General features: G+C 47.9%; 1 protein-coding gene across 2 annotated transcripts in view; it reads left to right on the top strand.

Moving 5' to 3' along the window:
* The window catches only part of LOC129812678 (cAMP and cAMP-inhibited cGMP 3',5'-cyclic phosphodiesterase 10A-like), a 117,006-nt gene that overhangs the window by 50,090 nt on the left and 40,299 nt on the right, over positions 1 to 26,617 (top strand). For both annotated transcript variants that reach the window (XM_055864493.1, XM_055864572.1), the window contains exons 6-18: positions 1,376 to 1,537; positions 4,616 to 4,666; positions 6,688 to 6,746; positions 7,954 to 8,005; positions 12,824 to 12,966; positions 13,975 to 14,067; positions 14,471 to 14,657; positions 17,233 to 17,375; positions 19,248 to 19,331; positions 22,507 to 22,657; positions 23,204 to 23,359; positions 24,094 to 24,266; positions 25,696 to 25,807. In XM_055864493.1, the coding sequence (XP_055720468.1) occupies positions 1,376 to 1,537; positions 4,616 to 4,666; positions 6,688 to 6,746; positions 7,954 to 8,005; positions 12,824 to 12,966; positions 13,975 to 14,067; positions 14,471 to 14,657; positions 17,233 to 17,375; positions 19,248 to 19,331; positions 22,507 to 22,657; positions 23,204 to 23,359; positions 24,094 to 24,266; positions 25,696 to 25,807 (1,566 nt within the window). The remainder of the gene's footprint in view (positions 1 to 1,375; positions 1,538 to 4,615; positions 4,667 to 6,687; positions 6,747 to 7,953; positions 8,006 to 12,823; positions 12,967 to 13,974; positions 14,068 to 14,470; positions 14,658 to 17,232; positions 17,376 to 19,247; positions 19,332 to 22,506; positions 22,658 to 23,203; positions 23,360 to 24,093; positions 24,267 to 25,695; positions 25,808 to 26,617) is intronic.

The following is a 26,617-nucleotide window of genomic DNA, read 5'->3' as shown; positions in this document are numbered from 1 at the left end:
CAAAACGGTAACCCTTATCCTAACCCAAAAGCACTAACCCTTATCCTAACTCAAAACACTAACCCTTACCCTAACCCAGAAACCCTAACTCTTACCGTAACCCAAAACAGTAACCCTTATCCTAAACCAAAGCACTAACCCTTATCCTAACCCAAAAAACTAACCCTTAACCTAAGCCAAAACACTAACTCTTACCCTAAGCCAAAACACTAACCCAAAATACTAACCCTAAGCCAAAACACTAACCCCTAACCTAACTCCAAAACACTAACCCATACCCTAACCCAAAACACTAACCCAAAATACTAACCCTTAACCTTAACCCAAAACACTAACCCTAACCCTAACCCAAAACACTAACCCTAACCCAAAACACTAACCCTTACCCTAACCCAAAACACTAACCCTTACCCTTACCCAAACCTGAAAACACAAAACCTTATTCTAACCCAAAACACTAACCCGAAACACTAACCCAAAACAATAACCCAAATCACTAACCCAAAACCCTGACCCCAAAACCCTACCCCTTATCCTAACCCAAAACCCTACCCCTTACCTTAACCCACAACACTAACCCTTACCCTAACCCAAAACACTAACCCTTATCCTAAACCCAAACACTAACACGTATCCTAACCCAAAACACTAACCGTTATCCTAACCCAAAACACTAACCGTTATCCTAACCCAAAACACTAACCCTTATCCTAACCCAAAACACTAACCCCTAACCTAACCCAAAACACTAACCCTTATCCTAACCCAAAACACTAACCCCTAACCTAACCCAAAACACTAACCCCTAACCTAACCCAAAACACTAACCCTAACCCTAATGCAGGATAAATCAAACTTCCCAAAGTATTTGGTTCAGATTGTATATGTTTTATTTCAAATGCTTTGACGTCAGGACCCCTGACTTCTGTGCTGCACGACACAGAGATTCAGACACAGGGATTCAGACTCAGGGATTCAGACACAGGGATTCAGACACAGGGATTCAGACACAGGGATTCAGACACAGGGATTCAGACTCAGGGATTCAGACTCAGGGATTCAGACTCAGGGATTCAGACACAGGGATTCAGACACAGGGATTCAGACACAGGGATTCAGACACAGGGATTTGTGTTCACATTGTCCTGTGCCTTCTCATCCTCACCACCCTTAACACATGCCACCTAACCTCTGACCTCTAATCTAACCTCTCTCTCGCGTCCTCTCCTCTCTCTCTCTCTCTCTCTCTCTCTCGTTCTGTCTCTTTCTCTCTCTCTCTCTCTCTGTCTCTTATCCTCTCTCTCACTTCCTTTCCTCTCCTTTCTCTCTCTTCCTCGCCTCTCTCTCGCTCTTCCTCTTCTCGCTCTCTCTCCAGGACGAGCGTTTCCCTGAAGGCACAGGGCAGGACTCAGACTCAGGGATTCATGTTTACTCTGTCCTGTGCCTCCCCATCCTCACGGCCATCGGTGACCTCATAGCTATCCTGGAGTTGCATCGGCACAGGGGCCACGAGCCCTTCAATATCAGCAACCAGGAGGTACACACACACACACACACACACACACACAGACACAGACAGACAGACAGACAGACACACACACACACACACACACACACACACACACACACACACACACACACACACACACACACACACACACACACACACACACACACACACACACACAAGCACGCTCCCACGCACAGACACACACACACACACACACACACACACACACACACACACGCTCCCACGCACACACACACACACACACACACACACACACACACACACACACACACACACACACACACACACACACACACACACACACACACACACACACACACACACACACACACACACACACACACACACACACACACACACACACAAACAGCCTTAGAGGTGATTTGACTGTCTACATCTAGCTAACCTATGGAGCAGACGTAACAGAAACACATGAAACCAGATCCTGTCGGGGGAGGTTCTCTTCTGCAGTGTTCGACCAATCCTGTAAATGTGGAGGAGGAGTTAAGATGGAGTGTTACTTTGTTATTGTCCAAAAGCTGAAGTTTTGTCACATGCTCTCTTTCCATTTCCCCTGAAAACCACAACATCCAGTTGTCGGGGACTCAGCAGAGGCTAAGAGCTAGGCAATGACTTCCTGTTATAGCTCCATTAGTTCATAAGGACTAGACAATGGTTTCCTGTTATAGCTCCATTAGTTTATAAGGGCTAGGCAATGACTTCCTGTTATAGCTCCATTAGTTCATAAGGACTAGACAATGACTTCCTGTTATAGCTCCATTAGTTCATAAGGACTAGACAATGGTTTCCTGTTATAGCTCCATTAGTTTATAAGGGCTAGGCAATTACTTCTTGTTATAGCTCCATTAGTTTATAAGGGCTAGGCAATTACTTCTTGTTATAGCTCCATTAGTTTATGAGGGCTAGGCAATGACTTCATGTTATAGCTCCATTAATTCATAAGGACTAGACAATGGTTTCCTGTTATAGCTCCATTAGTTCATAAGCACTAGACAATGACTTCCTGTTATAGCTCCATTAGTACATAAGGACTAGACAATGGTTTCCTGTTATAGCTCCATTAGTTCATAAAGACTAGACAATGACTTCCTGTTATAGCTCCATTAGTTCATAAGGACTAGACAATGGTTTCCTGTTATAGCTCCATTAGTTCATAAGGACTAGACAATGACTTCCTGTTATAGCTCCATTAGTTCATAAGGACTAGACAATGACTTCCTGTTATAGCTCCATTAGTTCATAAGCACTAGACAATGACTTCCTGTTATAGCTCCATTAGTTCATAAGGGCCAGACAATGACTTCCTGTTATAGCTCCATTAGTTCATAAGGACTAGACAATGACTTCCTGTTATAGCTCCATTAGTTCATAAGCACTAGACAATGACTTCCTGTTATAGCTCCATTAGTTCATAAGGGCCAGACAATGACTTCCTGTTATAGCTCCATTAGTTCATAAGCACTAGACAATGACTTCCTGTTATAGCTCCATTAGTTCATAAGGACTAGACAATGACTTCCTGTTATAGCTCCATTAGTTCATAAGGACTAGACAATGACTTCCTGTTATAGCTCCATTAGTTCATAAACACTAGACAATGACTTCCTGTTATAGCTCCATTAGTTCATAAGGGCCAGACAATGACTTCCTGTTATAGCTCCATTAGTTCATAAGCACTAGACAATGACTTCCTGTTATAGCTCCATTAGTTCATAAGGGCCAGACAATGACTTCCTGGTATAGCTCCATTAGTTCATAAGGACTAGACAATGACTTCCTGTTATAGCTCCATTAGTACATAAGGACTAGACAATGGTTTCCTGTTATAGCTCCATTAGTTCATAAAGACTAGACAATGACTTCCTGTTATAGCTCCATTAGTTCATAAGCACTAGACAATGACTTCCTGTTATAGCTCCATTAGTTCATAAGGGCCAGACAATGACTTCCTGTTATAGCTCCATTAGTTCATAAGGACTAGACAATGACTTCCTGTTATAGCTCCATTAGTTCATAAGGACTAGACAATGACTTCCTGTTATAGCTCCATTAGTTCATAAGGACTAGACAATTACTTCCTGTTATAGCTCCATTAGTTCATAAGGACTAGACAATGACTTCCTGTTATAGCTCCATTAGTTCATAAGGACTAGACAATGACTTCCTGTTATAGCTCCATTAGTTCATAAGGACTAGACAATGACTTCCTGTTATAGCTCCATTAGTTCATAAGGACTAGACAATGACTTCCTGTTATAGCTCCATTAGTTCATAAGGACTAGACAATGACTTCCTGTTATAGCTCCATTAGTTCATAAGGGCCAGACAATGACTTCCTGTTATAGCTCCATTAGTTCATAAGGGCCAGACAATGACTTCATGTTATAGCTCCATTAGTTCATAAGGAGAGCAGTGGTCAGTGAGTCCTTGACGACCGGACCAAAGTTGTACAACTCTGCTATTAGCTCCTAATGAGCCCACCAGAGGACAGATCGACACGTTTAGGTGACAGGCACTGAGAGGTTCATTATATGACTACCCAGCGGGAAAGGATGTTTGCCATAAGCGTTGTAAGAACGTCACCATAATTGTGTTGTAATGACGTCTTTTCGACCCGTTTTGCCTACTGGGATATTATGTACCAGTCATTATTGGAGAGGGCATTAGGTTGGATAAACACGCATGACGAGGACACACATGGGAATAACAGGAATACTCTTTATGATGGATCTTACTCATATCATAGTCCAGTTCATACGTCTATTAATAAATATCCCTACTGTCAAATATAATTACATATAGGCTAACCATTTTTTTAATTATAATTATTTTTTCGCTTCTGTTATTTTAAAGGCCATTTTGTGACTGTTATTTCTTTGGTATATTTGTATTTAATTTTTAATGCAAAAATGTTTGTGATGCAAAAAATAAAAAACATTTTTATCTGCCCAGGGAATACAGATGAAAACTAGCCAGCTGGCTAAATATGGCACATTTTAAATGTTAATTTATGTGCGTTGTTCCTGTGAAATAAATATATAAATAATAATAATTTTCTTAAAGGTTGCAACGGCGAATTTAGCATGGGCATCTGTAGCTATTCACCAAGTACAGGTGAGCATTATTTTACATTTATATTTTTATTTATTTATAATAAATGTTTCCGTATGTGATGTGTCAGGTGTATTTGGTTACAAAAGATGTAAAACACACTTCTGATACATGCTTGATAAGGACAGGGTTGTGTCTGATCATTGGGACAGGGTCATGTCTGTGGTCATTGGGACAGGGTTGTGTCTGTGGTCATTGGGACAGGGTTGTGTCTGGTCATTGGGACAGGGTTGTGTCTGGTCATTGGGACAGGGTTGTGTCTGGTCATTGGGACAGGGTTGTGTCTGGTCATTGGGACAGGGTTGTGTCTGTGGCCATTGGGACAGGGTTGTGTCTGTGGTCATTGGGACAGGGTTGTGTCTGTGGTCATTGGGACAGGGTTGTGTCTGTGGTCATTGGGACAGGGTTGTGTCTGTGGTCATTGGGACAGGGTTGTGTCTGTGGTCATTGGGACAGGGTTGTGGCTGGTCATTGGGACAGGGTTGTGGCTGGTCATTGGGACATGGTTGTGGCTGGTCATTGGGACATGGTTGTGTCTGTGGTCATTGGGACAGGGTTGTGGCTGGTCATTGGGACAGGGTTGTGTCTGTGGTCATTGGGACAGGGTTGTGTCTGGTCATTGGGACAGGGTTGTGTCTGGTCATTGGGACAGGGTTGTGTCTGTGGCCATTGGGACAGGGTTGTGTCTGGCCATTGGGACAGGGTTGTGTCTGGCCATTGGGACAGGGTTGTGTCTGTGGTCATTGGGACAGGGTTGTGTCTGTGGTCATTGGGACAGGGTTGTGTCTGGTCATTGGGACAGGGTTGTGTCTGCTGTGAACATACAGTAATAGCCTGGGGTATTTGGCCAGTAACTGAAAGGTGACACATCTGTTGATGTGCCCTTGAGCAAGGCACTTATCCCTAAGTACTATTATGACTGACCCTGTAAAACAACACCTATCATACTACTATGACTGACCCTGTAAAACAACACCTATCATACTACTATGACTGACCCTGTAAAACAACACCTATCATACTACTATGACTGACCCTGTAAAACAACACATTACACTGTACATATCATACTACTATGACTGACCCTGTAAAACAACACCTATCATACTACCATGACTGACCCTGTAAAACAACACATTACACTGCGTGTATATGGCAATAAAACATATTTTTTAAATATATTTTGGGGTATTTAATATTTTTTACATATATATTTGGGGGTATTTAAATACGGAATTGGCTCTAAAAACACTCATTGTACACTTTCATATGTGTGTTTGTTCTGGTTGTGTTCCCCTGATGGTGTTTATGTGAACTGAACTCTACTGTGACTGGGTTACCAGTAGACCTCAGTCTAATCAACCCTACAGCCTTTAACACATTGGCCCTCCCAGGGGACGTCATTATGGCCTGTTCAGCATTGTTGTTTGTATCTACACGAACCGTTGCTACTGAGAGCTATAGTACATAGCACAACGTCTCACACGCAGTGCCCCAATGCGTCCCGGATCGCAGTGTCCCAATGCATTATGGATCGCAGTGCCCCAATGCATCATGGATCGCAGTGCCCCAATGCATCCCGGATCGCAGTGTCCCAATGTGTCCCGGATCGCAGTGTCCCAATGTGTCCCGGATCGCAGTGTCCCAATGCGTCCCGGATCGCAGTCTCCCAATGCGTCCCGGATCGCAGTCTCCCAATGCGTCCCGGATCGCAGTGTCCCAATGCGTCCCGGATCGCAGTGTCCCAATGCGTCTCACGTCTGTCCACAGGAACACCATTGTGTTACATCAGATATCAAGACAGTTGTCTGCCCTGACATTAAACAATGGAGTCTCTCTCCACAGACAGAAATGTGAGAGAGGCCCACTGTCTTTCTTTCTTTCTCTCCCCTTCTTCCTGTCTCTCCCTCTCTCTGTAATCCTGCTATTGACACATAAACAAAAGTGCTAATTAACTGTTAGCGTAAGATCCTTGACGTTAGTTTGAAAGCTGAATATCTGACGTGTTGTTTTTGTATCGCCAGGTGTGCAGAGGCCTAGCCAAACAGACCGAACTCAATGACTTCCTGCTAGATGTGTCAAAGTAAGTCTGTCTCATTGACTTCCTATCAGATGTGACAAAGTAAGTCTGTCTCAATGACTTCCTGCTAGATGTGCCAAAGTAAGTCTGTCTCAATGACTTCCTACCAGATGTGTCAAAGTAAGTCTGTCTCGTTGACTTCCTACCAGATGTGTCAAAGTAAGTCTGTTTCAATGACTTCCTGCTAGATGTGCCAAAGTAAGTCTGTCTTTGACTTCCTACCAGATGTGTCAAAGTAAGTCTGTCTCAATGACTTCCTACCAGATGTGTCAAAGTAAGTCTGTCTCGTTTACTTCCTACCAGATGTGTCAAAGTAAGTCTGTTTCAATGAATTCCTGCTAGATGTGCCAAAGTAAGTCTGTCTCAATGACTTCCTACCAGATGTGTCAAAGTAAGTCTGTCTCATTGACTTCCTACCAGATGTGTCAAAGTAAGTCTGTCTCATTGACTTCCTACCAGATGTGTCAAAGTAAGTCTGTCCTTGACTTCCTACCAGATGTGTCAAAGTAAGTCTGTCTAAATGACTTCCTACCAGTTGTGTCAAAGTAAGTCTGTCTCAATGACTTCCTACCAGATGTGTCAAAGTAAGTCTGTCTCAATGACTTCCTACCAGATGTGTCAAAGTAAGTCTGTCTCAATGACTTTCTACCAGATGTGTCAAAGTAAGTCTGTCTCAATGACTTCCTGCTAGATGTGTCAAAGTAAGTCTGTCTCAATGACTTCCTACCAGATGTGTCAAAGTAAGTCTGTCTCAATGACTTCCTACCAGATGTGTCAAAGTAAGTCTGTCTCAATGACTTCCTACCAGATGTGTCAAAGTAAGTCTGTCTCAATGACTTCCTACCAGATGTGTCAAAGTAAGTCTGTCTCAATGACTTCCTACCAGATGTGTCAAAGTAAGTCTGTCTCAATGACTTCCTACCAGATGTGTCAAAGTAAGTCTGTCTCAATGACTTCCTGCCAGATGTTTCAAAGGCACAATATTACATCATCAAGTGAATGGATACAATCCAGTCGCCTACACCAGTGTTTTTCCTTAGCACTACACACCTGGTTCGCACTAATCAAAGATTGGATAATGCGTTGATTAATGGAATCGTGTGTTTCATACTCGGGGGCAAATACCAAAATATCCCTGTTATGTCCCCAGGACCAGGATGAAGAAACTCTGCTCTTTACCCCATTATCATTCTCTCTCTTTCTCCAACAGAACGTACTTTGACAACATTGTGGCAATAGATTCTCTACTTGAACATATAATGGTACGTTTCTATTCTGTGTGTCTATTTAGTTTATTTTGTGTCTTGTTTTTATGTGTAGAGCTGCATGCTATTTCATAGAAGGGTACTTCAACTTCCAGACATTTCTGGCCCAAGTCCATCATGGTTGCCTGGAATGTGTATGAGGTCAGGGGAGGTGTGTTGTGGTGACGTTGGTCGGGTTCCCACCCAACTAGATGCGTAGGCGTTTCATTGCATCAACCAATGGTTGCGTGACGCGTCCTCGACTGTGCAGTCGGGCAGTTCAATTATCAACCCACATAATACAAAGTGCATATAATGTAATTTTTTTTTTTTTTTAAATATCAAAACCAAAATCGAAAACTGTGATTTATTTTTGAATAATCTAAACGAAACCAAACCGAATTCAAAAAGCACAGATCGCTCAGCACTACCTGATATGTTAAACTCCTATCCAGGCGTTGTGAGATCCGGCGTCCGTCTGCAATGTAGTCGGGCAGGAAATGGACCAGAGCCTCTTGTATATTGTATTGTCGCGAGCCACCGGTGTCATCACAGCTAATATAGTGTGTGGTAGTACTGAGCCATTTCCTGTTTTGTTTTGTTTTGCCTGAATCTTATGTAACTTTAACTTGCATAGTCTTCCTAACGTGTACAGTATAAAAGGCCATTTTGTATTGGTTTATGATTAAAACTAACCGTGGAGTGAATCCTAACTCCCACTTTAAAGACGAAGTCAAATGTTCATTTTGTCATGCACTGATGTTAATGGGCATGGAAGTTATGAATCGCCCCCTGTGTCTGTGTATGTCTTTCTGTGTACCGTATGTCTTCCTGTGTACCGTATGTCTTCCTGTGTACCGTATGTCTTCCTGTGTACCGTATGTCTTCCTGTGTACCGTATGTCTTCCTGTGTACCGTATGTCTTCCTGTGTACCGTATGTCTTCCTGTGTACCGTATGTCTTCCTGTGTACCGTATGTTTTCCTGTGTACCGTATGTCTTCCTGTGTACCGTATGTCTTCCTGTGTACCGTATGTCTTCCTGTGTACCGTATGTCTTCCTGTGTACCGTATGTCTTCCTGTGTACCGTATGTCTTCCTGTGTACCGTATGTCTTCCTGTGTACCGTATGTCTTCCTGTGTACCGTATGTCTTCCTGTGTACCGTATGTCTTCCTGTGTACCGTATGTCTTCCTGTGTACCGTATGTCTTCCTGTGTACCGTATGTCTTCCTGTGTACCGTATGTCTTCCTGTGTACCGTATGTCTTCCTGTGTACCGTATGTCTTCCTGTGTACCGTATGTCTTCCTGTGTACCGTATGTCTTCCTGTGTACCGTATGTCTTCCTGTGTACCGTATGTCTTCCTGTGTACCGTATGTCTTCCTGTGTACCGTATGTCTTCCTGTGTACCGTATGTCTTCCTGTGTACCGTATGTCTTCCTGTGTACCGTATGTCTTCCTGTGTACCGTATGTCTTCCTGTGTACCGTATGTCTTCCTGTGTACCGTATGTCTTCCTGTGTACCGTATGTTTCCTGTGTACCGTATGTCTTCCTGTGTACCGTATGTCTTCCTGTGTACCGTATGTCTTCCTGTGTACCGTATGTCTTCCTGTGTACCGTATGTCTTCCTGTGTACCGTATGTCTTCCTGTGTACCGTATGTCTTCCTGTGTACCGTATGTCTTCCTGTGTACCGTATGTCTTCCTGTGTACCGTATGTCTTCCTGTGTACCGTATGTCTTCCTGTGTACCGTATGTCTTCCTGTGTACCGTATGTCTTCCTGTGTACCGTATGTCTTCCTGTGTACCGTATGTCTTCCTGTGTACCGTATGTCTTCCTGTGTACCGTATGTCTTCCTGTGTACCGTATGTCTTCCTGTGTACCGTATGTCTTCCTGTGTACCGTATGTCTTCCTGTGTACCGTATGTCTTCCTGTGTACCGTATGTCTTCCTGTGTACCGTATGTCTTCCTGTGTACCGTATGTCTTCCTGTGTACCGTATGTCTTCCTGTGTACCGTATGTCTTCCTGTGTACCGTATGTCTTCCTGTGTACCGTATGTCTTCCTGTGTACCGTATGTCTTCCTGTGTACCGTATGTCTTCCTGTGTACCGTATGTCTTCCTGTGTACCGTATGTCTTCCTGTGTACCGTATGTCTTCCTGTGTACCGTATGTCTTCCTGTGTACCGTATGTCTTCCTGTGTACCGTATGTCTTCCTGTGTACCGTATGTCTTCCTGTGTACCGTATGTCTTCCTGTGTACCGTATGTCTTCCTGTGTACCGTATGTCTTCCTGTGTACCGTATGTCTTCCTGTGTACCGTATGTCTTCCTGTGTACCGTATGTCTTCCTGTGTACCGTATGTCTTCCTGTGTACCGTATGTCTTCCTGTGTACCGTATGTCTTCCTGTGTACCGTATGTCTTCCTGTGTACCGTATGTCTTCCTGTGTACCGTATGTCTTCCTGTGTACCGTATGTCTTCCTGTGTACCGTATGTCTTCCTGTGTACCGTATGTCTTCCTGTGTACCGTATGTCTTCCTGTGTACCGTATGTCTTCCTGTGTACCGTATGTCTTCCTGTGTACCGTATGTCTTCCTGTGTACCGTATGTCTTCCTGTGTACCGTATGTCTTCCTGTGTACCGCATGTCTTCCTGTGTACCGCATGTCTTCCTGTGTACCGCATGTCTTCCTGTGTACCGCATGTCTTCCTGTGTACCGCATGTCTTCCTGTGTACCGCATGTCTTCCTGTGTACCGCATGTCTTCCTGTGTACCGCATGTCTTCCTGTGTACCGCATGTCTTCCTGTGTACCGCATGTCTTCCTGTGTACCGCATGTCTTCCTGTGTACCGCATGTCTTCCTGTGTACCGTATGTCTTCCTGTGTACCGTATGTCTTCCTGTGTACCGTATGTCTTCCTGTGTACCGTATGTCTTCCTGTGTACCGTATGTCTTCCTGTGTACCGTATGTCTTCCTGTGTACCGTATGTCTTCCTGTGTACCGTATGTCTTCCTGTGTACCGTATGTCTTCCTGTGTACCGTATGTCTTCCTGTGTACCGTATGTCTTCCTGTGTACCGTATGTCTTCCTGTGTACCGTATGTCTTCCTGTGTACCGTATGTCTTCCTGTGTACCGTATGTCTTCCTGTGTACCGTATGTCTTCCTGTGTACCGTATGTCTTCCTGTGTACCGTATGTCTTCCTGTGTACCGTATGTCTTCCTGTGTACCGTATGTCTTCCTGTGTACCGTATGTCTTCCTGTGTACCGTATGTCTTCCTGTGTACCGTATGTCTTCCTGTGTACCGTATGTCTTCCTGTGTACCGTATGTCTTCCTGTGTACCGTATGTCTTCCTGTGTACCGTATGTCTTCCTGTGTACCGTATGTCTTCCTGTGTACCGTATGTCTTCCTGTGTACCGTATGTCTTCCTGTGTACCGTATGTCTTCCTGTGTACCGTATGTCTTCCTGTGTACCGTATGTCTTCCTGTGTACCGTATGTCTTCCTGTGTACCGTATGTCTTCCTGTGTACCGTATGTCTTCCTGTGTACCGTATGTCTTCCTGTGTACCGTATGTCTTCCTGTGTACCGTATGTCTTCCTGTGTACCGTATGTCTTCCTGTGTACCGTATGTCTTCCTGTGTACCGTATGTCTTCCTGTGTACCGTATGTCTTCCTGTGTACCGTATGTCTTCCTGTGTACCGTATGTCTTCCTGTGTACCGTATGTCTTCCTGTGTACCGTATGTCTTCCTGTGTACCGTATGTCTTCCTGTGTACCGTATGTCTTCCTGTGTACCGTATGTCTTCCTGTGTACCGTATGTCTTCCTGTGTACCGTATGTCTTCCTGTGTACCGTATGTCTTCCTGTGTACCGTATGTCTTCCTGTGTACCGTATGTCTTCCTGTGTACCGTATGTCTTCCTGTGTACCGTATGTCTTCCTGTGTACCGTATGTCTTCCTGTGTACCGTATGTCTTCCTGTGTACCGTATGTCTTCCTGTGTACCGTATGTCTTCCTGTGTACCGTATGTCTTCCTGTGTACCGTATGTCTTCCTGTGTACCGTATGTCTTCCTGTGTACCGTATGTCTTCCTGTGTACCGTATGTCTTCCTGTGTACCGTATGTCTTCCTGTGTACCGTATGTCTTCCTGTGTACCGTATGTCTTCCTGTGTACCGTATGTCTTCCTGTGTACCGTATGTCTTCCTGTGTACCGTATGTCTTCCTGTGTACCGCATGTCTTCCTGTGTACCGTATGTTTTCCTGTGTACCGTATGTTTTCCTGTGTACCGTATGTTTTCCTGTGTACCGTATGTCTTCCTGTGTACCGTATGTCTTTCTGTGTACCGTATGTTTTCCTGTGTACCGTATGTTTTCCTGTGTACCGTATGTCTTTCTGTGTACCGTATGTCTTCCTGTGTACCGTATGTCTTCCTGTGTACCGTATGTTTTCCTGTGTACCGTATGTTTTCCTGTGTACCGTATGTTTTCCTGTGTACCGTATGTTTTCCTGTGTACCGTATGTCTTCCTGTGTACCGTATGTTTTCCTGTGTACCGTATGTTTTCCTGTGTACCGTATGTCTTCCTGTGTACCGTATGTCTTCCTGTGTACCGTATGTCTTCCTGTGTACCGTATGTCTTTCTGTGTACCGTATGTCTTTCTGTGTACCGTATGTCTTTCTGTGTACCGTATGTCTTTCTGTGTACCGTATGTCTTTCTGTGTACCGTATGTCTTTCTGTGTACCGTATGTCTTTCTGTGTACCGTATGTCTTCCTGTGTACCGTATGTCTTTCTGTGTACTATGATTATCGTGGTGTTGTGTTTCAGATATATGCAAAAAACCTGGTGAATGCGGATAGATGTGCACTGTTCCAGGTGGACCACAATAACAAAGAACTGTACTCAGACCTGTTTGACATCGGGGAGGAGAACGAGGGCAAACCTGTCTTCAGGAAAACCAAAGAGATTAGGTAAGGGTCTTTTACTGCTCTATTGTTGCATGACTGATCTCTATGGTTATGTTGAATTGACTTGTGATCAAGTGAACGATTCTCTGGTGGGTTATGTTTAATTGACTTGTGATCAAGTGAACGATTCTCTGGTGGGTTATGTTGAATTGACTTGTGATCAAGTGAACGATTCTCTGATGGGTTATGTTGAATTGACTTGTGATGAAGTGAACGATTCTCTGACGGGTTATGTTGAATTGACTTGTGATCAAGTGAACGATTCTCTGGTGGGTTATGTTGAATTGACTTGTGATCAAGTGAACGATTCTCTGGTGGGTTATGTTGAATTGACTTGTGATCAAGTGAACGATTCTCTGATGGGTTATGTTGAATTGACTTGTGATCAAGTGAACGATTCTCTGACGGGTTATGTTGAATTGACTATTGATCATCTGAACGATTCTCTGACCGGTTATGTTGAATTGACTTGTGATCATCTGAACGATTCTCTGACAAGGAAACTAGAATCCCCAGAGCAGGGAAGTAGAATCCCTAGAACGGGAAAACTAGAATCCCTAGAACAAGGACACTAGAATCCCTAGAACAGGAAAACTAGAATCTCTAGAACAGGGAAACTAGAATCCTAGAACAAGGAAACTAGAATCCTAGAACAGGGAAACTAGAATCCTAGAACAGGGAAACTACAATCTCTAGAACAAGGAAACTAGAATCCTAGAACAGAGAAACTAGAATCTTTAGAACAGGGAAACTAGAATCCTAGAACAAGGAAACTAGAATCTTTAGAACAGGGAAACTAGAATCCTAGAACAGGGAAACTAGAATCTTTAAAACAGGGAAACTAGAATCCTAGAACAAGGAAACTAGAATCTTTAGAACTAGAATCTTTAGAACAGGGAAACTAGAATCTTTAGAACAGGGAAGTATAATTCGTAGAACAGAAATGTCCTTTCCCCAAATCTATTTGTATAGTTGTAACCTCCAGCGCTCTTCTGTCTTGTACTCTCCCAGGTTTTCTATAGAGAAAGGTATAGCGGGCCAAGTGGCACGGACGGGGGAGGTCCTTAACATCCCAGACGCCTATGCAGACCCACGCTTTAATAGGTAAAAATCCCATTTTACCCTGCCTGCGTCCCAAACGACACCCTATTCCCTATATAGTGCACTACTTTTGACCAGAACCATATAGATAGGGTGTCATTTAGGACCCTCCCCTTGTCTACTTTATTTGTGAACGTGGTTTAAGTAACCCTCAGAGTAGTCCGGTGCTAGCCATTATCCCAGCTCTAATTATGCCGTCTTGACAAGTCCTAACGTCATTGTCATGCCTAATATGTTCTTAGGAGGCACCAACAGAAGTGGAACCAGGCTTTTCACGTCTAGCACGTCAGCCTTGGCCTTGACCTTGATGTAACTTAGTGGAATATAAACCTAATGAATAAACACTATTATGGCATTATGTCAAGATGAATTCCGTGTTACATTTTAACCCCCTCCCACTTCACAGAGAGGTAGACCTCTATACGGGCTACACCACGCGGAACATCCTATGCATGCCCATCGTTTCCAGGGGGACCGTAATAGGGGTCGTACAGATGGTTAACAAGCTGAGTGGAAGTGCCTTCACCAAAACAGACGAAAACAACTTCAAGATGTTCGCCGTCTTCTGTGCTCTCGCCTTGCACTGTGCCAACGTGAGTGTTTTGTGTCAAATTTATATTTCTATCAAAATATATTTTATTTTGTGTTCGACAAAACAAGCCACATACAAATCAGGATATCCTCCAGGGTAAAAAAAATTGAGTTTTTCTTTCAATTCAAATCAGCGAATCTCAATTCAGCTATGAATTGACAATAACTCTGAACTGTACAATGTACAGACACCATGTATCAAGGGCCAACATTAGACACAGTCAAATCATGAATCAGAATGACTAAAGGCTTGACTGTTTAGCTCTGTCTAGCCCCAAAGGCCTGTTGGGACAGAACGCTGACACGTCTCTGTGTCGCCCCAGGACGTTGTTAAGAATCTAGAGTAGGACAGCGAGGCTGTACACATGCAGACGCCAAACCCCCTCCCACACCTTCCCTTCCCTCCACCAGAACAGATGCGTCACGATCTCCAGCCAGGCAAAATGACTTACCTGAAGGTGTACACACACACACACACACACACACACACACACACACACACACACACACACACACACACACACACACACACACACACACACACACACACACATCTAGAGGCAGGAGGCATGAAATACTGCTCAACATAAATCCTCCGGCTGGGAGGATGGTGGCGGGTGGCAGTGGAGCGGCTTGGGTTGGGTAAAATATTAACGTGGCTCATCAACATGGTGACGCAGGCTCCTGCGCAAGTGTGTCGCACAAGAAGGGGGAGGGGAGGGGGGGGGGGTCCAAATGGGAGAGATGGGAGGAGTTAGGAGAGCAGAGAAGAGGATGCAGAGGGGCACTAGAACCACACAGAGGGGCACTAGAACCACACAGAGGGGCACTAGAACCACACAGAGGGGCACTAGAACCACACAGAGGGGCACTAGAACCACACAGAGGGGCACTAGAACCACACAGAGGGGCACTAGAACCACACAGAGGGGCACTAGAACCACACAGAGGGGCACTAGAACCACACAGAGGGGCACTAGAACCACACAGAGGGGCACTAGAACCACACAGAGGGGCACTAGAACCACACAGAGGGGCACTAGAACCACACAGAGGGGCACTAGAACCACACAGAGGGGCACTAGAACCACACAGAGGGGCACTAGAACCACACAGAGGGGCACTAGAACCACACAGAGGGGCACTAGAACCACACAGAGGGGCACTAGAACCACACAGAGGGGCACTAGAACCACACAGAGGGGCACTAGAACCACACAGAGGGGCACTAGAACCACACAGAGGGGCACTAGAACCACACAGAGGGGCACTAGAACCACACAGAGGGGCACTAGAACCACACAGAGGGGCACTAGAACCACACAGAAGGGCACTAGAACCACACAGAGGGGCACTAGAACCACACAGAGGGGCACTAGAACCACACAGAGGGGCACTAGAACCACACAGAGGGGCACTAGAACCACACAGAGGGGCACTAGAACCACACAGAGGGGCACTAGTACAAGCAGCCCACGCAATGCAGGGTGGTCCACGAGCTCTGGAGGGCCTTCTCCAGAAAGCATAATTATGAACACGTCATAAGTCGAGTCAAAACATTTAGAATTACAGGGAATTTGCGTTAAAACTGCACCATTTTCTCTCAGCCTCATTGCAAAATGTGTACAACTGCAAGAAATAGTTTTCCGAAACATTTTTTTAAAGTTTTTGCTTTGACCTTGCAGGAGGGCCTCGCAAAACTGCAGTTCGCCACTAGAGAAGGGGAGAGAGAGCATAGGGAAGAAGAGGAGTTGGAGGATAAGCGGAGAGGAGGAGAGGGAAGAAGAGAGAGGGGAAGAGAGGAGAGAAGCTGAGAGGAGCAATCAAGAAGGGAGGGGAAAACAGAGAGGGAGGGGAGAGAGAGAGAGAGAGGAGTGATGGGAAAGAGGGAAGGAGGGGAGAGAGAGAGAGACTGCGGGGAGAATAGGAGAGGGGAAAGAGGAGGGGAGAGAGAGAGAGACTGCGGGGAGAATAGGAGAGGGGAAAGAGAGAAAGAGAGACTGTGGGGAGAATAGGAGAGGGGAAAGAGAGAAAGAGAGACTGTGGGGAGAATAGGAGAGGGGAAAGAGAGAAAGAGAGACTGTGGGGAGAATAGGAGAGGGGAAAGAGGAGGGGGGAGAGAGAGAGAGAGGAGTGATGGGAAAGAGGGAAGGAGGGGAGAGAGAGAGAGACTGTGGGGAGAATAGGAGAGGGGAAAGAGGAGGGGAGAGAGAGACTGTGGGGAGAATAGGAGAGGGGAAAGAGAGAAAGAGAGACTGTGGGGAGAATAGGAGAGGGGAAAGAGAGAAAGAGAGACTGTGGGGAGAATAGGAGAGGGGAAAGAGGAGGGGGGAGAGAGAGAGAGACTGTGGGGAGAATAGGAGAGGGGAAAGAGAGAGAGAGAGACTGCGGGGATAATAGGAGAGGGGAAAGAGGAGGGGAGAGAGAGACTGTGGGGATAATAGGAGAGGGGAAAGAGGAGGGGAGAGAGAAGCTTTGGTGCGAAGGATGGGGGATCAACACGACTCCCAACGGCAACGCCAAGAGTTTGAAAGACTGTCTGTCTCTCTTTGTCTGTCTGTGTGTGTGTGTGTCCAGATGTACCACCGGATCAGGCACTCTGAGTGTATCTACAGGGTAACCATGGAGAAGTTGTCCTACCACAGTATCTGTACTTCAGAGGAGTGGAAGACCCTCACGAAGCTGGACCTGCCTACGCCCCTATACAAAGAGATAGAACTGTGAGTGTCCTAACCCTAACACCCCTATACAAAGAGATAGAACTGTGAGTGTCCTAACCCTAACACCCCTATACAAAGAGATAGAACTGTGAGTGTCCTAACCCTAACACCCCTGTACAAAGAGATAGAACTGTGAGTGTCCTAACCCTAACACCCCTGTACAAAGAGATAGAACTGTGAGTGTCCTAACCCTAACACCCCTGTACAAAGAGATAGAACTGTGAGTGTCCTAACCCTAACACCCCTGTACAAAGAGATAATGTCCTCTGACCTACCCAATCCATTGATCTCCCAATGTTCATACACCATAACCTGCCTCTTATCTCCCAATGTTCATACACCATAACCTGCCTCTTATCTCCCAATGTTCATACACCATAACCTACCTATTCCAGTATTCTCATCCTCAGCCATGTTTCTTGGAGCAGACATGGGTTCAAATAGGATTTGTTTTCTTTAAACCCACGTCTGTCTCTTAAGAGAGAGAGACGGCCCTGACGCAGACAGACAGGAGAGAGACGGCCCTGACGCAGACAGACAGGAGAGAGACGGCCCTGACGCAGACAGACAGGAGAGAGACGGCCCTGACGCAGACAGACAGGAGAGAGACGGCCCTGACGCAGACAGACAGGAGAGAGACGGCCCTGACGCAGACAGACAGGAGAGAGACGGTCCTGACGCAGACAGGAGAGAGATGGCCCTGACGCAGACAGACAGGAGAGAGACGGCCCTGACGCAGACAGACAGGAGAGAGACGGCCCTGACGCAGACAGACAGGAGAGAGACGGCCCTGACGCAGACAGACAGGAGAGAGACGGCCCTGACGCAGACAGACAGGAGAGAGACGGCCCTGACGCAGACAGACAGGAGAGAGACGGCCCTGACGCAGACAGACAGGAGAGAGACGGCCCTGACGCAGACAGACAGGAGAGAGACGGCCCTGACGCAGACAGACAGGAGAGAGACGGCCCTGACGCAGACAGACAGGAGAGAGACGGCCCTGACGCAGACAGACAGGAGAGAGACGGCCCTGACGCAGACAGACAGGAGAGAGACGGCCCTGACGCAGACAGACAGGAGAGAGACGGCCCTGACGCAGACAGACAGGAGAGAGACGGCCCTGACGCAGACAGACAGGAGAGAGACGGCCCTGACGCAGACAGACAGGAGAGAGACGGCCCTGACGCAGACAGACAGGAGAGAGACGGTCCTGACGCAGACAGACAGGGGAGAGACGGCCCTGACGCAGACAGACAGGAGAGAGACGGTCCTGACGCAGACAGACAGGAGAGAGACGGCCCTGACGCAGACAGACAGGAGAGAGACGGTCCTGACGCAGACAGACAGGAGAGAGACGGTCCTGACGCAGACAGACGGTCCTGGCGCAGACAGACAGGAGAGAGACGGTCCTGACGCAGACAGACGGTCCTGGCGCAGACAGACAGGAGAGAGACGGTCCTGACGCAGACAGACGGTCCTGGCGCAGACAGACAGGAGAGAGACGGTCCTGACGCAGACAGACGGTCCTGGCGCAGACAGACAGGAGAGAGACGGTCCTGACGCAGACAGACGGTCCTGGCGCAGACAGACAGGAGAGAGACGGTCCTGACGCAGACAGACGGTCCTGGCGCAGACAGACAGGAGAGAATGCCCAGAGCAGGAAGGAGGAGGGCGGACCCTGTGTGTGTGTGCGTGTGCATTCATGCGTGTTTCAGCCCTGCTAGATCTACAGCAAGTCCCAGCCCCCCCCCCACACACACACACACGCACGCACGCACGCACGCACGCACACACACACACACACACACACACACACACACACTGCAGGGCCATCATAATCTAAGAGGCTCCCTCTCTCTCTCCCTCCTTCAGGTTTCATTTTGACATTAGTCAGTTTGAGGAGCTGTGGCCGGCTGTCTTTGTTTACATGGTCCACAACTCATGTGGAGAGACCAGGTACGTATTGGTCCTCTGGGACATTTACAGCTGCTTGTCGTCAGGGAAATTAACTTAGTCAAATAAACCCATAGATTATACGGGATAAATTTAAGTTAGATTCTATAAAATACATGTATTTAGTCATATATACTGTACCCATAGATTCTACGAGATAAATTCATTTAGTAATATAAAGACATAGATTCTACAAGATAAATTAACCTGGTCATATTAACATATATATTCTACAAGATAAATGAAGTTGTCATATATACACATCGATTCTTTAAGAATATGACTTATAAATGCTTTCTTAATCTTAATATGAGGACAGAATAAATACTATTATACCTGTTAAATACTTTGCCTTTCTCTCTGTCCCTCTCCGTCCTCTCTCCCTCTCCGTCCTCTCTCCCTCTCTCTCTCTGTCCCTCTCCGTCCTCTCTCCCTCTCTGTCCTCTCTCCCTCTCCGTCCTCTCTCCCTCTCTGTCCTCTCTCCCTCTCCGTCCTCCCTCCCTCTCCGTCCTCTCTCCCTCTCTGTCCTCTCTCCCTCTCCGTCCTCTCTCCCTCTCCGTCCTCTCTCCCTCTCCGTCCTCTCTCCCTCTCCGTCCTCTCTCCCTCTCCGTCCTCTCTCCCTCTCCGTCCTCTCTCCCTCTATGTCCTCTCTCCCTCTCCGTCCTCTCTCCCTCTCCGTCCTCTCTCCCTCTCCGTCCTCTCTCCCTCTCCGTCCTCTCTCCCTCTCCGTCCTCTCTCCCTCTCCGTCCTCTCCCTCTATGTCCTCTCTCCCTCTCCGTCCTCTCTCCCTCTCTGTCCTCTCCGTCCTCTCTCCCTCTCCGTCCTCTCTCCCTCTCCGTCCTCTCTCCCTCTCCGTCCTCTCTCCCTCTCTGTCCTCTCCGTCCTCTCTCCCTCTATGTCCTCTCTCCCTCTATGTCCTCTCTCCCTCTATGTCCTCTCTCCCTCTCCGTCCTCTCTCCCTCTCCGTCCTCTCTCCCTCTCCGTCCTCTCTCCCTCTCCGTCCTCTCTCCCTCTCCGTCCTCTCTCCCTCTCCGTCCTCTCCCTCTATGTCCTCTCTCCCTCTCTGTCCTCTCTCCCTCTCTGTCCTCTCTCCCTCTCTGTCCTCTCTCCCTCTCCGTCCTCTCTCCCTCTCCGTCCTCTCTCCCTCTCCGTCCTCTCTCCCTCTCCGTCCTCTCTCCCTCTCCGTCCTCTCCCTCTATTTCCTCTCTCCCTCTCCGTCCTCTCTCCCTCTCTGTCCTCTCCGTCCTCTCTCCCTCTCCGTCCTCTCTCCCTCTCCGTCCTCTCTCCCTCTCCGTCCTCTCTCCCTCTCCGTCCTCTCCGTCCTCTCTCCCTCTATGTCCTCTCTCCCTCTCCGTCCTCTCTCCCTCTCTGTCCTCTCCGTCCTCTCTCCCTCTCCGTCCTCTCTCCCTCTCCGTCCTCTCTCCCTCTCCGTCCTCTCTCCCTCTCCGTCCTCTCTCCCTCTCCGTCCTCTCCCTCTATGTCCTCTCTCCCTCTCTGTCCTCTCTCCCTCTCCGTCCTCTCTCCCTCTCCGTCCTCTCTCCCTCTCCGTCCTCTCTCCCTCTCCGTCCTCTCTCCCTCTCTGTCCTCTCCCTCTATTTCCTCTCTCCCTCTCCGTCCTCTCTCCCTCTCTGTCCTCTCCGTCCTCTCTCCCTCTCCGTTCTCTCTCCCTCTCCGTTCTCTCTCCCTCTCTGTCCTCTCCGTCCTCTCTCCCTCTCCGTCCTCTCTCCCCCTCCGTCCTCTCTCCCTCTCCGTCCTCTCTCCCTCTCCGTCCTCTCCGTCCTCTCTCCCTCTATGTCCTCTCTCCCTCTCCGTCCTCTCTCCCTCTCCGTCCTCTCTCCCTCTCCGTCCTCTCTCCCTCTCTGTCCTCTCTCCCTCTCTGTCCTCTCCGTCCTCTCTCCCTCTCCGTCCTCTCTCCCTCTCCGTCCTCTCTCCCTCTCTGTCCTCTCTCCCTCTCTGTCTTCTCCGTCCTCTCTCCCTCTCCGTCCTCTCCGTCCTCTCTCCCTCTCCGTCCTCTCCGTCCTCTCTCCCTCTCCGTCCTCTCCGTCCTCTCTCCCTCTATGTCCTCTCCGTCCTCTCTCCCTCTCCGTCCTCTCTCCCTCTCTGTCCTCTCTCCCTCTCCGTCCTCTCCGTCTTCTCTCCCTCTCCGTCCTCTCCTTCTCTCCGTCTTCTCTCCCTCTCCGTCCTCTCCCTCTCCGTCCTCTCTCCCTCTCTGTCCTCTCCGTCCTCTCTGTCCTCTCCGTCCTCTCCGTCCTCTCTCCCTCTCCGTCCTCTCTCCCTCTCCGTCCTCTCCGTCCTCTCCGTCCTCTCCGTCCTCTCCCTCTCTCCGTCCTCTCTCCCTCTCCGTCCTCTCTCCCTCTCCGTCCTCTCTCCCTCTCCGTCCTCTCTCCCTCTTTGTCCTCTCCGTCCTCTCTCTCTCTCCGTCCTCTCTCTCTCTGTCCTCTCTCCCTCTCTGTCCTCTCTCCCTCTCTCCCTCTCTCCCTCTCCGTCCTCTCTCCCTCTCCGTCCTCTCTCCCTCTTTGTCCTCTCCGTTCTCTCTCCCTCTCCGTCCTCTCTCTCTCTCCGTCCTCTCTCCCTCTCTGTCCTCTCTCCCTCTCTGTCCTCTCCGTCCTCTCTCCCTCTCCGTCCTCTCTCTCTCTCCGTCCTCTCTCCCGCTCCGTCCTCTCTCTCTCTCTGTCCTCTCCCGCTCCGTCCTTTCTCCCTCTCCGTCCTCTCTCCCTCTCTGTCCTCTCTCCCTCTCTGTCCTCTCTGTCCTCTCTCCCTCTCTCCCTCTCTGTCCTCTCCGTCCTCTCTCCCTCTCCGTCCTCTCTCCCTCTCCGTCCTCTCTCCCTCTCCGTCCTCTCTCCCTCTCCGTCCTCTCTCCCTCTCCGTCCTCTCTCCCTCTCTGTCCTCTCCCTCTCTCCGTCCTCTCTCCCTCTCTGTCCTCTCCCTCTCTGTCCTCTCTCCCTCTCTGTCCTCTCTCCCTCTCTGTCCTCTCCGTTCTCTCTCCCTCTCCGTCCTCTCTCTCTCTCCGTCCTCTCTCCCTCTCTGCCCTCTCTCCCTCTCTGTCCTCTCCGTTCTCTCTCCCTCTCCGTCCTCTCCGTCCTCTCTCCCTCTCTCTGTCCTCTCCCTCTCTCCGTCCTCTCTCCCTCTCCGTTCTCTCTCCCGCTCCGTCCTCTCTCCCTCCTCTCCCTCCCTCTAGTTTTGAGCTGGAGAAGTTGTGCAGGTTCACTATGTCTGTGAGGAAGAATTATCGGCGTGTTCCCTACCACAACTGGAAACACGCCGTCAACGTGGCTCACTGTATGTACGCCATACTGCAGAAGACCACCGGCATCTTCACTGAGATAGAGGTCTGTCTGTCCGTCCGTCAGTTTGTCACTAACATCGTCAAGAGCTAAAATAAATGAAGGTTTAGAAAGAGGGTTGTGGTCAACTCCATTCCAATTCAGTCATTTACTTCCTGATTCCTAAATAGAATGAGGAGATAGATTCTAAACAGGGTCAATTCTATCAGTAGCTGACTTCCATGTGTACTTGTCCATCCTCTCTCTCCCATCCCCTCTCTCTCTCCCCATCCTCTCTCTCTCTCCCCATCCTCTCTCTCTCCCCATCCTCTCTCTCTATCCCATCCCCTCTCTCTCTCTCTCCCATCCCCTCTCTCTCTCCCATCCTCTCTCTCTCCCCATCCTCTCTCTCCTATTCTCTCTCTCTCTCCCATCCTCTCTCTCTCTCTCTCTCCCATCCTCTCTCTCTCTCTCCCCATCCTCTCTCTCTCCCATCCCCTCTCTCTCCCCATCCTCTCTCTCTCTCTCTCCCATCCCCTCTCTCTCTCCCACCCCCTCTCTCCTCCATCCTCTCTCTCCCATCCTCTCTCTCTCTCTCTCCCTCATCAACAGAAGAAGGGTCTGCTGATAGCCTGTCTATGTCATGATCTGGACCATCGAGGATACAGTAACACTTACCTGCAGAAGTTTGACCATCCTCTAGCTGCCCTGTACAGCACGTCTACAATGGAGCAGCACCACTTCTCCCAGACTGTATCCATCCTGCAGGTAGGACTACCACACACACACACACACACACACACACACACACACACACACACACACACACACACACACACACACACACACACACACACACACACACACACACACACACACACACACACGCCCTGTACTTACACGCTTACTTAGCTGTCCTCTAAATGTTCCCCCAGGAGGATCTTAACTCTTCAGACATTTACCCCGAACAGTTGCTCTGTTATTAACCGGTGTCCCCTCCCAATTCAAATTCCTCATCTTTGGTGGGTGATGATCAGGTACCGTGAATCCTTGTCCACAGAAGGATCAGGGTTGGGTCAATTCTAATTGATGGTATTTAATTCAGAAAGCAATTTGAATTTAAAACTTCAAAAGTGGAAAAAAAACGTTCAAATAAATAGCTTTTACTTTGACATTTATTGAGATGTCATTGAAAATAGATGGCCTTTTTCAATTATTGAATTGCAATTTCAATTTACTTCCTGAATTGACTGCCTTCAATTTCAAATTGACCCCAAAAACTTGCAAAGTATCCAAACTACCCTGAATGTTCCAGGACCTACTGTACTCCCAGGATGTACCCTCTGGCTATCCCACCTAAGCTGTACTCCCAGGATGTACCCTCTGGCTATCCCACCTAAGCTGTACTCCCAGGATGTACCCTCTGGCTATCCCACCTAAGCTGAGCTGAACTCCTCATAAGCGGAGCTTTTGCTTTTTATTGATCTCTTTGTTTCCCATAGCTGGAAGGGCACAATGTTTTCTCCAACCTGACTTCCAGTGAGTACGAGCAGGTGTTAGAGATCATCCGCAAGGCCATCATCGCTACAGACCTGGCGCTCTACTTCGGGAACCGCAAACAGCTAGCTGAGCTACTGACCACGGAAGCACTGGACCTCAACAACCACCAACACAGGTCAGAGGTCAGGGGTCGTACACATACACACTTTAGACATAGCGCAAGGCACAGACACACACACACACACACACACACACACACACACACACACACACACACACACACACACACACACACAGGACATCTTCTCTGATACATCTGGAAATAGATAATAAAAAATAAAAAATATATATACTGCTCAAAAAAATAAAAGGAACACTTAAACAACATAATGTAACTCCAAGTCAATCACACTCCTGTGAAATCAAACTGTCCACTTAGGAAGCAACACTGATTGATGTGTCAGCATATGGTCTCACAAGGGGTCTGAGGATCTCATTTTACATTTTACATTTAAGTCATTTAGCAGACGCTCTTATCCAGAGCGACTTACAAATTGGTGCATTCACCTTATGACACCTTATGACATCCAGTGGAACAGCCACTTTACAATAGTGCATCTCGGTACCTAATGGCAGTCAGGCTACCTCTGGCGAGCACATGGAGGGCTGTGCGGCCCCACAAAGAAATGCCACCCCACACCATGACTGACCCACCACCAAACCGGTCATGCTGGAGGATGTTGCAGGCAGCAGAACGTTCTCCACAGCGTCTCCAGACTCTGTCACGTCTGTCACATGTGCTCATGTGCTCAGTGTGAACCTGCTTTCATCTGTGAAGAGCACAGGGCGCCAGTGGCGAATTTGCCAATCTTGGTGTTCTCTGGCAAATGCCAAACGTCCTGCACGGTGTTGGGCTGTAAGCACAACCCCCACCTGTGGACGTCGGGCCCTCATACCACCCTCATGGAGTCTTTTTCTGACCGTTTGAGCAGACACATGCGCATTTGTGGCCTGCTGGAGGTCATTTTGCAGGGCTCTGGCAGTGCTCCTCCTGCTCCTTCTTGCACAAAGGCGGAGGTAGCGGTCCTGCTGCTGGGTTGTTGCCCTCCTACGGCCTCCTCCACGTCTCCTGATGTACTGGCCTGTCTCCTGGTAGCGCCTCCATGCTCTGGACACTACGCTGACAGACACAGCAAACCTTCTTGCCACAGCTCGCATTGATGTGCCATCCTGGATGAGCTGCACTACCTGAGCCACTTGTGTGGGTTGTAGACTCCGTCTCATGCTACCACTAGAGTGAAAGCACCACCAGCATTCAAAAGTGACCAAAACATCAGCCAGGAAGCATAGGAACTGAGAAGTGGTGTGTGGTCACCACCTGCAGAACCATTCCTTTTTTGGGGGTGTCTTACTAATTGCCTATAATTTCCACCTTTTGTCTATTCCATTTGCACAACAGCATGTGAAATTTATTGTCAATCAGTGTTGCTTCCTAAGTGGACAGTTTGATTTCACAGAAGTGTGATTGACTTGGAGTTACATTGTGTTGTTTAAGTGTTCCCTTTATTTTTTTGAGCAGTGTACATATACTTTTCTTTCCCCAGGGACCGTGTGATTGGTCTGATGATGACAGCATGTGACCTGTGTTCCGTTACCAAGCTGTGGCCAATCACCCGACTCACGGCTAATGACATCTACGCTGAGTTCTGGGCCGAGGTGCGGTGGTATAATTCACTAATGTAAAGTGGTAGACTAGTTGTTCGAGTGTAGAGACGGCAGGTAGCCTAGTGGTTAGAGTGTAGGGACAGCAGGTAGCCTAGTGGTTAGAGTGTAGGGACAGCAGGTAGCCTAGTGGTTAGAGTGTAGATACGGCAGGTAGCCTAGTGGTTAGAGTGTAGAGACAGCAGGTAGCCTAGTGGTTAGAGTGTAGGGACGGCAGGTAGCCTAGTGGTTAGAGTGTAGAGACGGCAGGTAGCCTAGTGGTTAGAGTGTAGGGACAGCAGGTAGCCTAGTGGTTAGAGTGTAGATACGGCAGGTAGCCTAGTGGTTAGAGTGTAGGGACGGCAGGTAGCCTAGTGGTTAGAGTGTAGGGACGGCAGGTAGCCTAGTGGTTAGAGTGTAGGGACGGCAGGTAGCCTAGTGGTTAGAGTGTAGAGACAGCAGGTAGCCTAGTGGTTAGAGTGTAGGGACGGCAGGTAGCCTAGTGGTTAGAGTGTAGGGACAGCAGGTAGCCTAGTGGTTAGAGTGTAGGGCTGGTAACCGAAAGGTTGCTAGATTGAATCCCTGACGTTCTGCCCCTAAACAAGGCAGTTGACTCACTGTTCCTAGGCCGTAATTGAAAATAAGAATTTGTTCTTAACTGACTTGCCTAGTTAAATAAAGGTTAAAAAAAATATATAAAAAAATAAAAAAAATTGTAAGGAGTTCATTCGTCATATGAGTGGTTCATAGTGCTCATCAATAAGAACCTTTTAGTGGTGAAAGGGTTCTACTTAGAACCTTTTAGTGGTGAAAGAGTTCTACTTA

The sequence above is a fragment of the Salvelinus fontinalis genome, chromosome 1, assembly GCF_029448725.1.
Source record: "Salvelinus fontinalis isolate EN_2023a chromosome 1, ASM2944872v1, whole genome shotgun sequence".
NCBI lineage: Eukaryota > Metazoa > Chordata > Actinopteri > Salmoniformes > Salmonidae > Salvelinus > Salvelinus fontinalis.
Note: the sequence above shows the minus strand (reverse complement) of the source record. Positions and strands in the feature narration are given on the sequence as shown.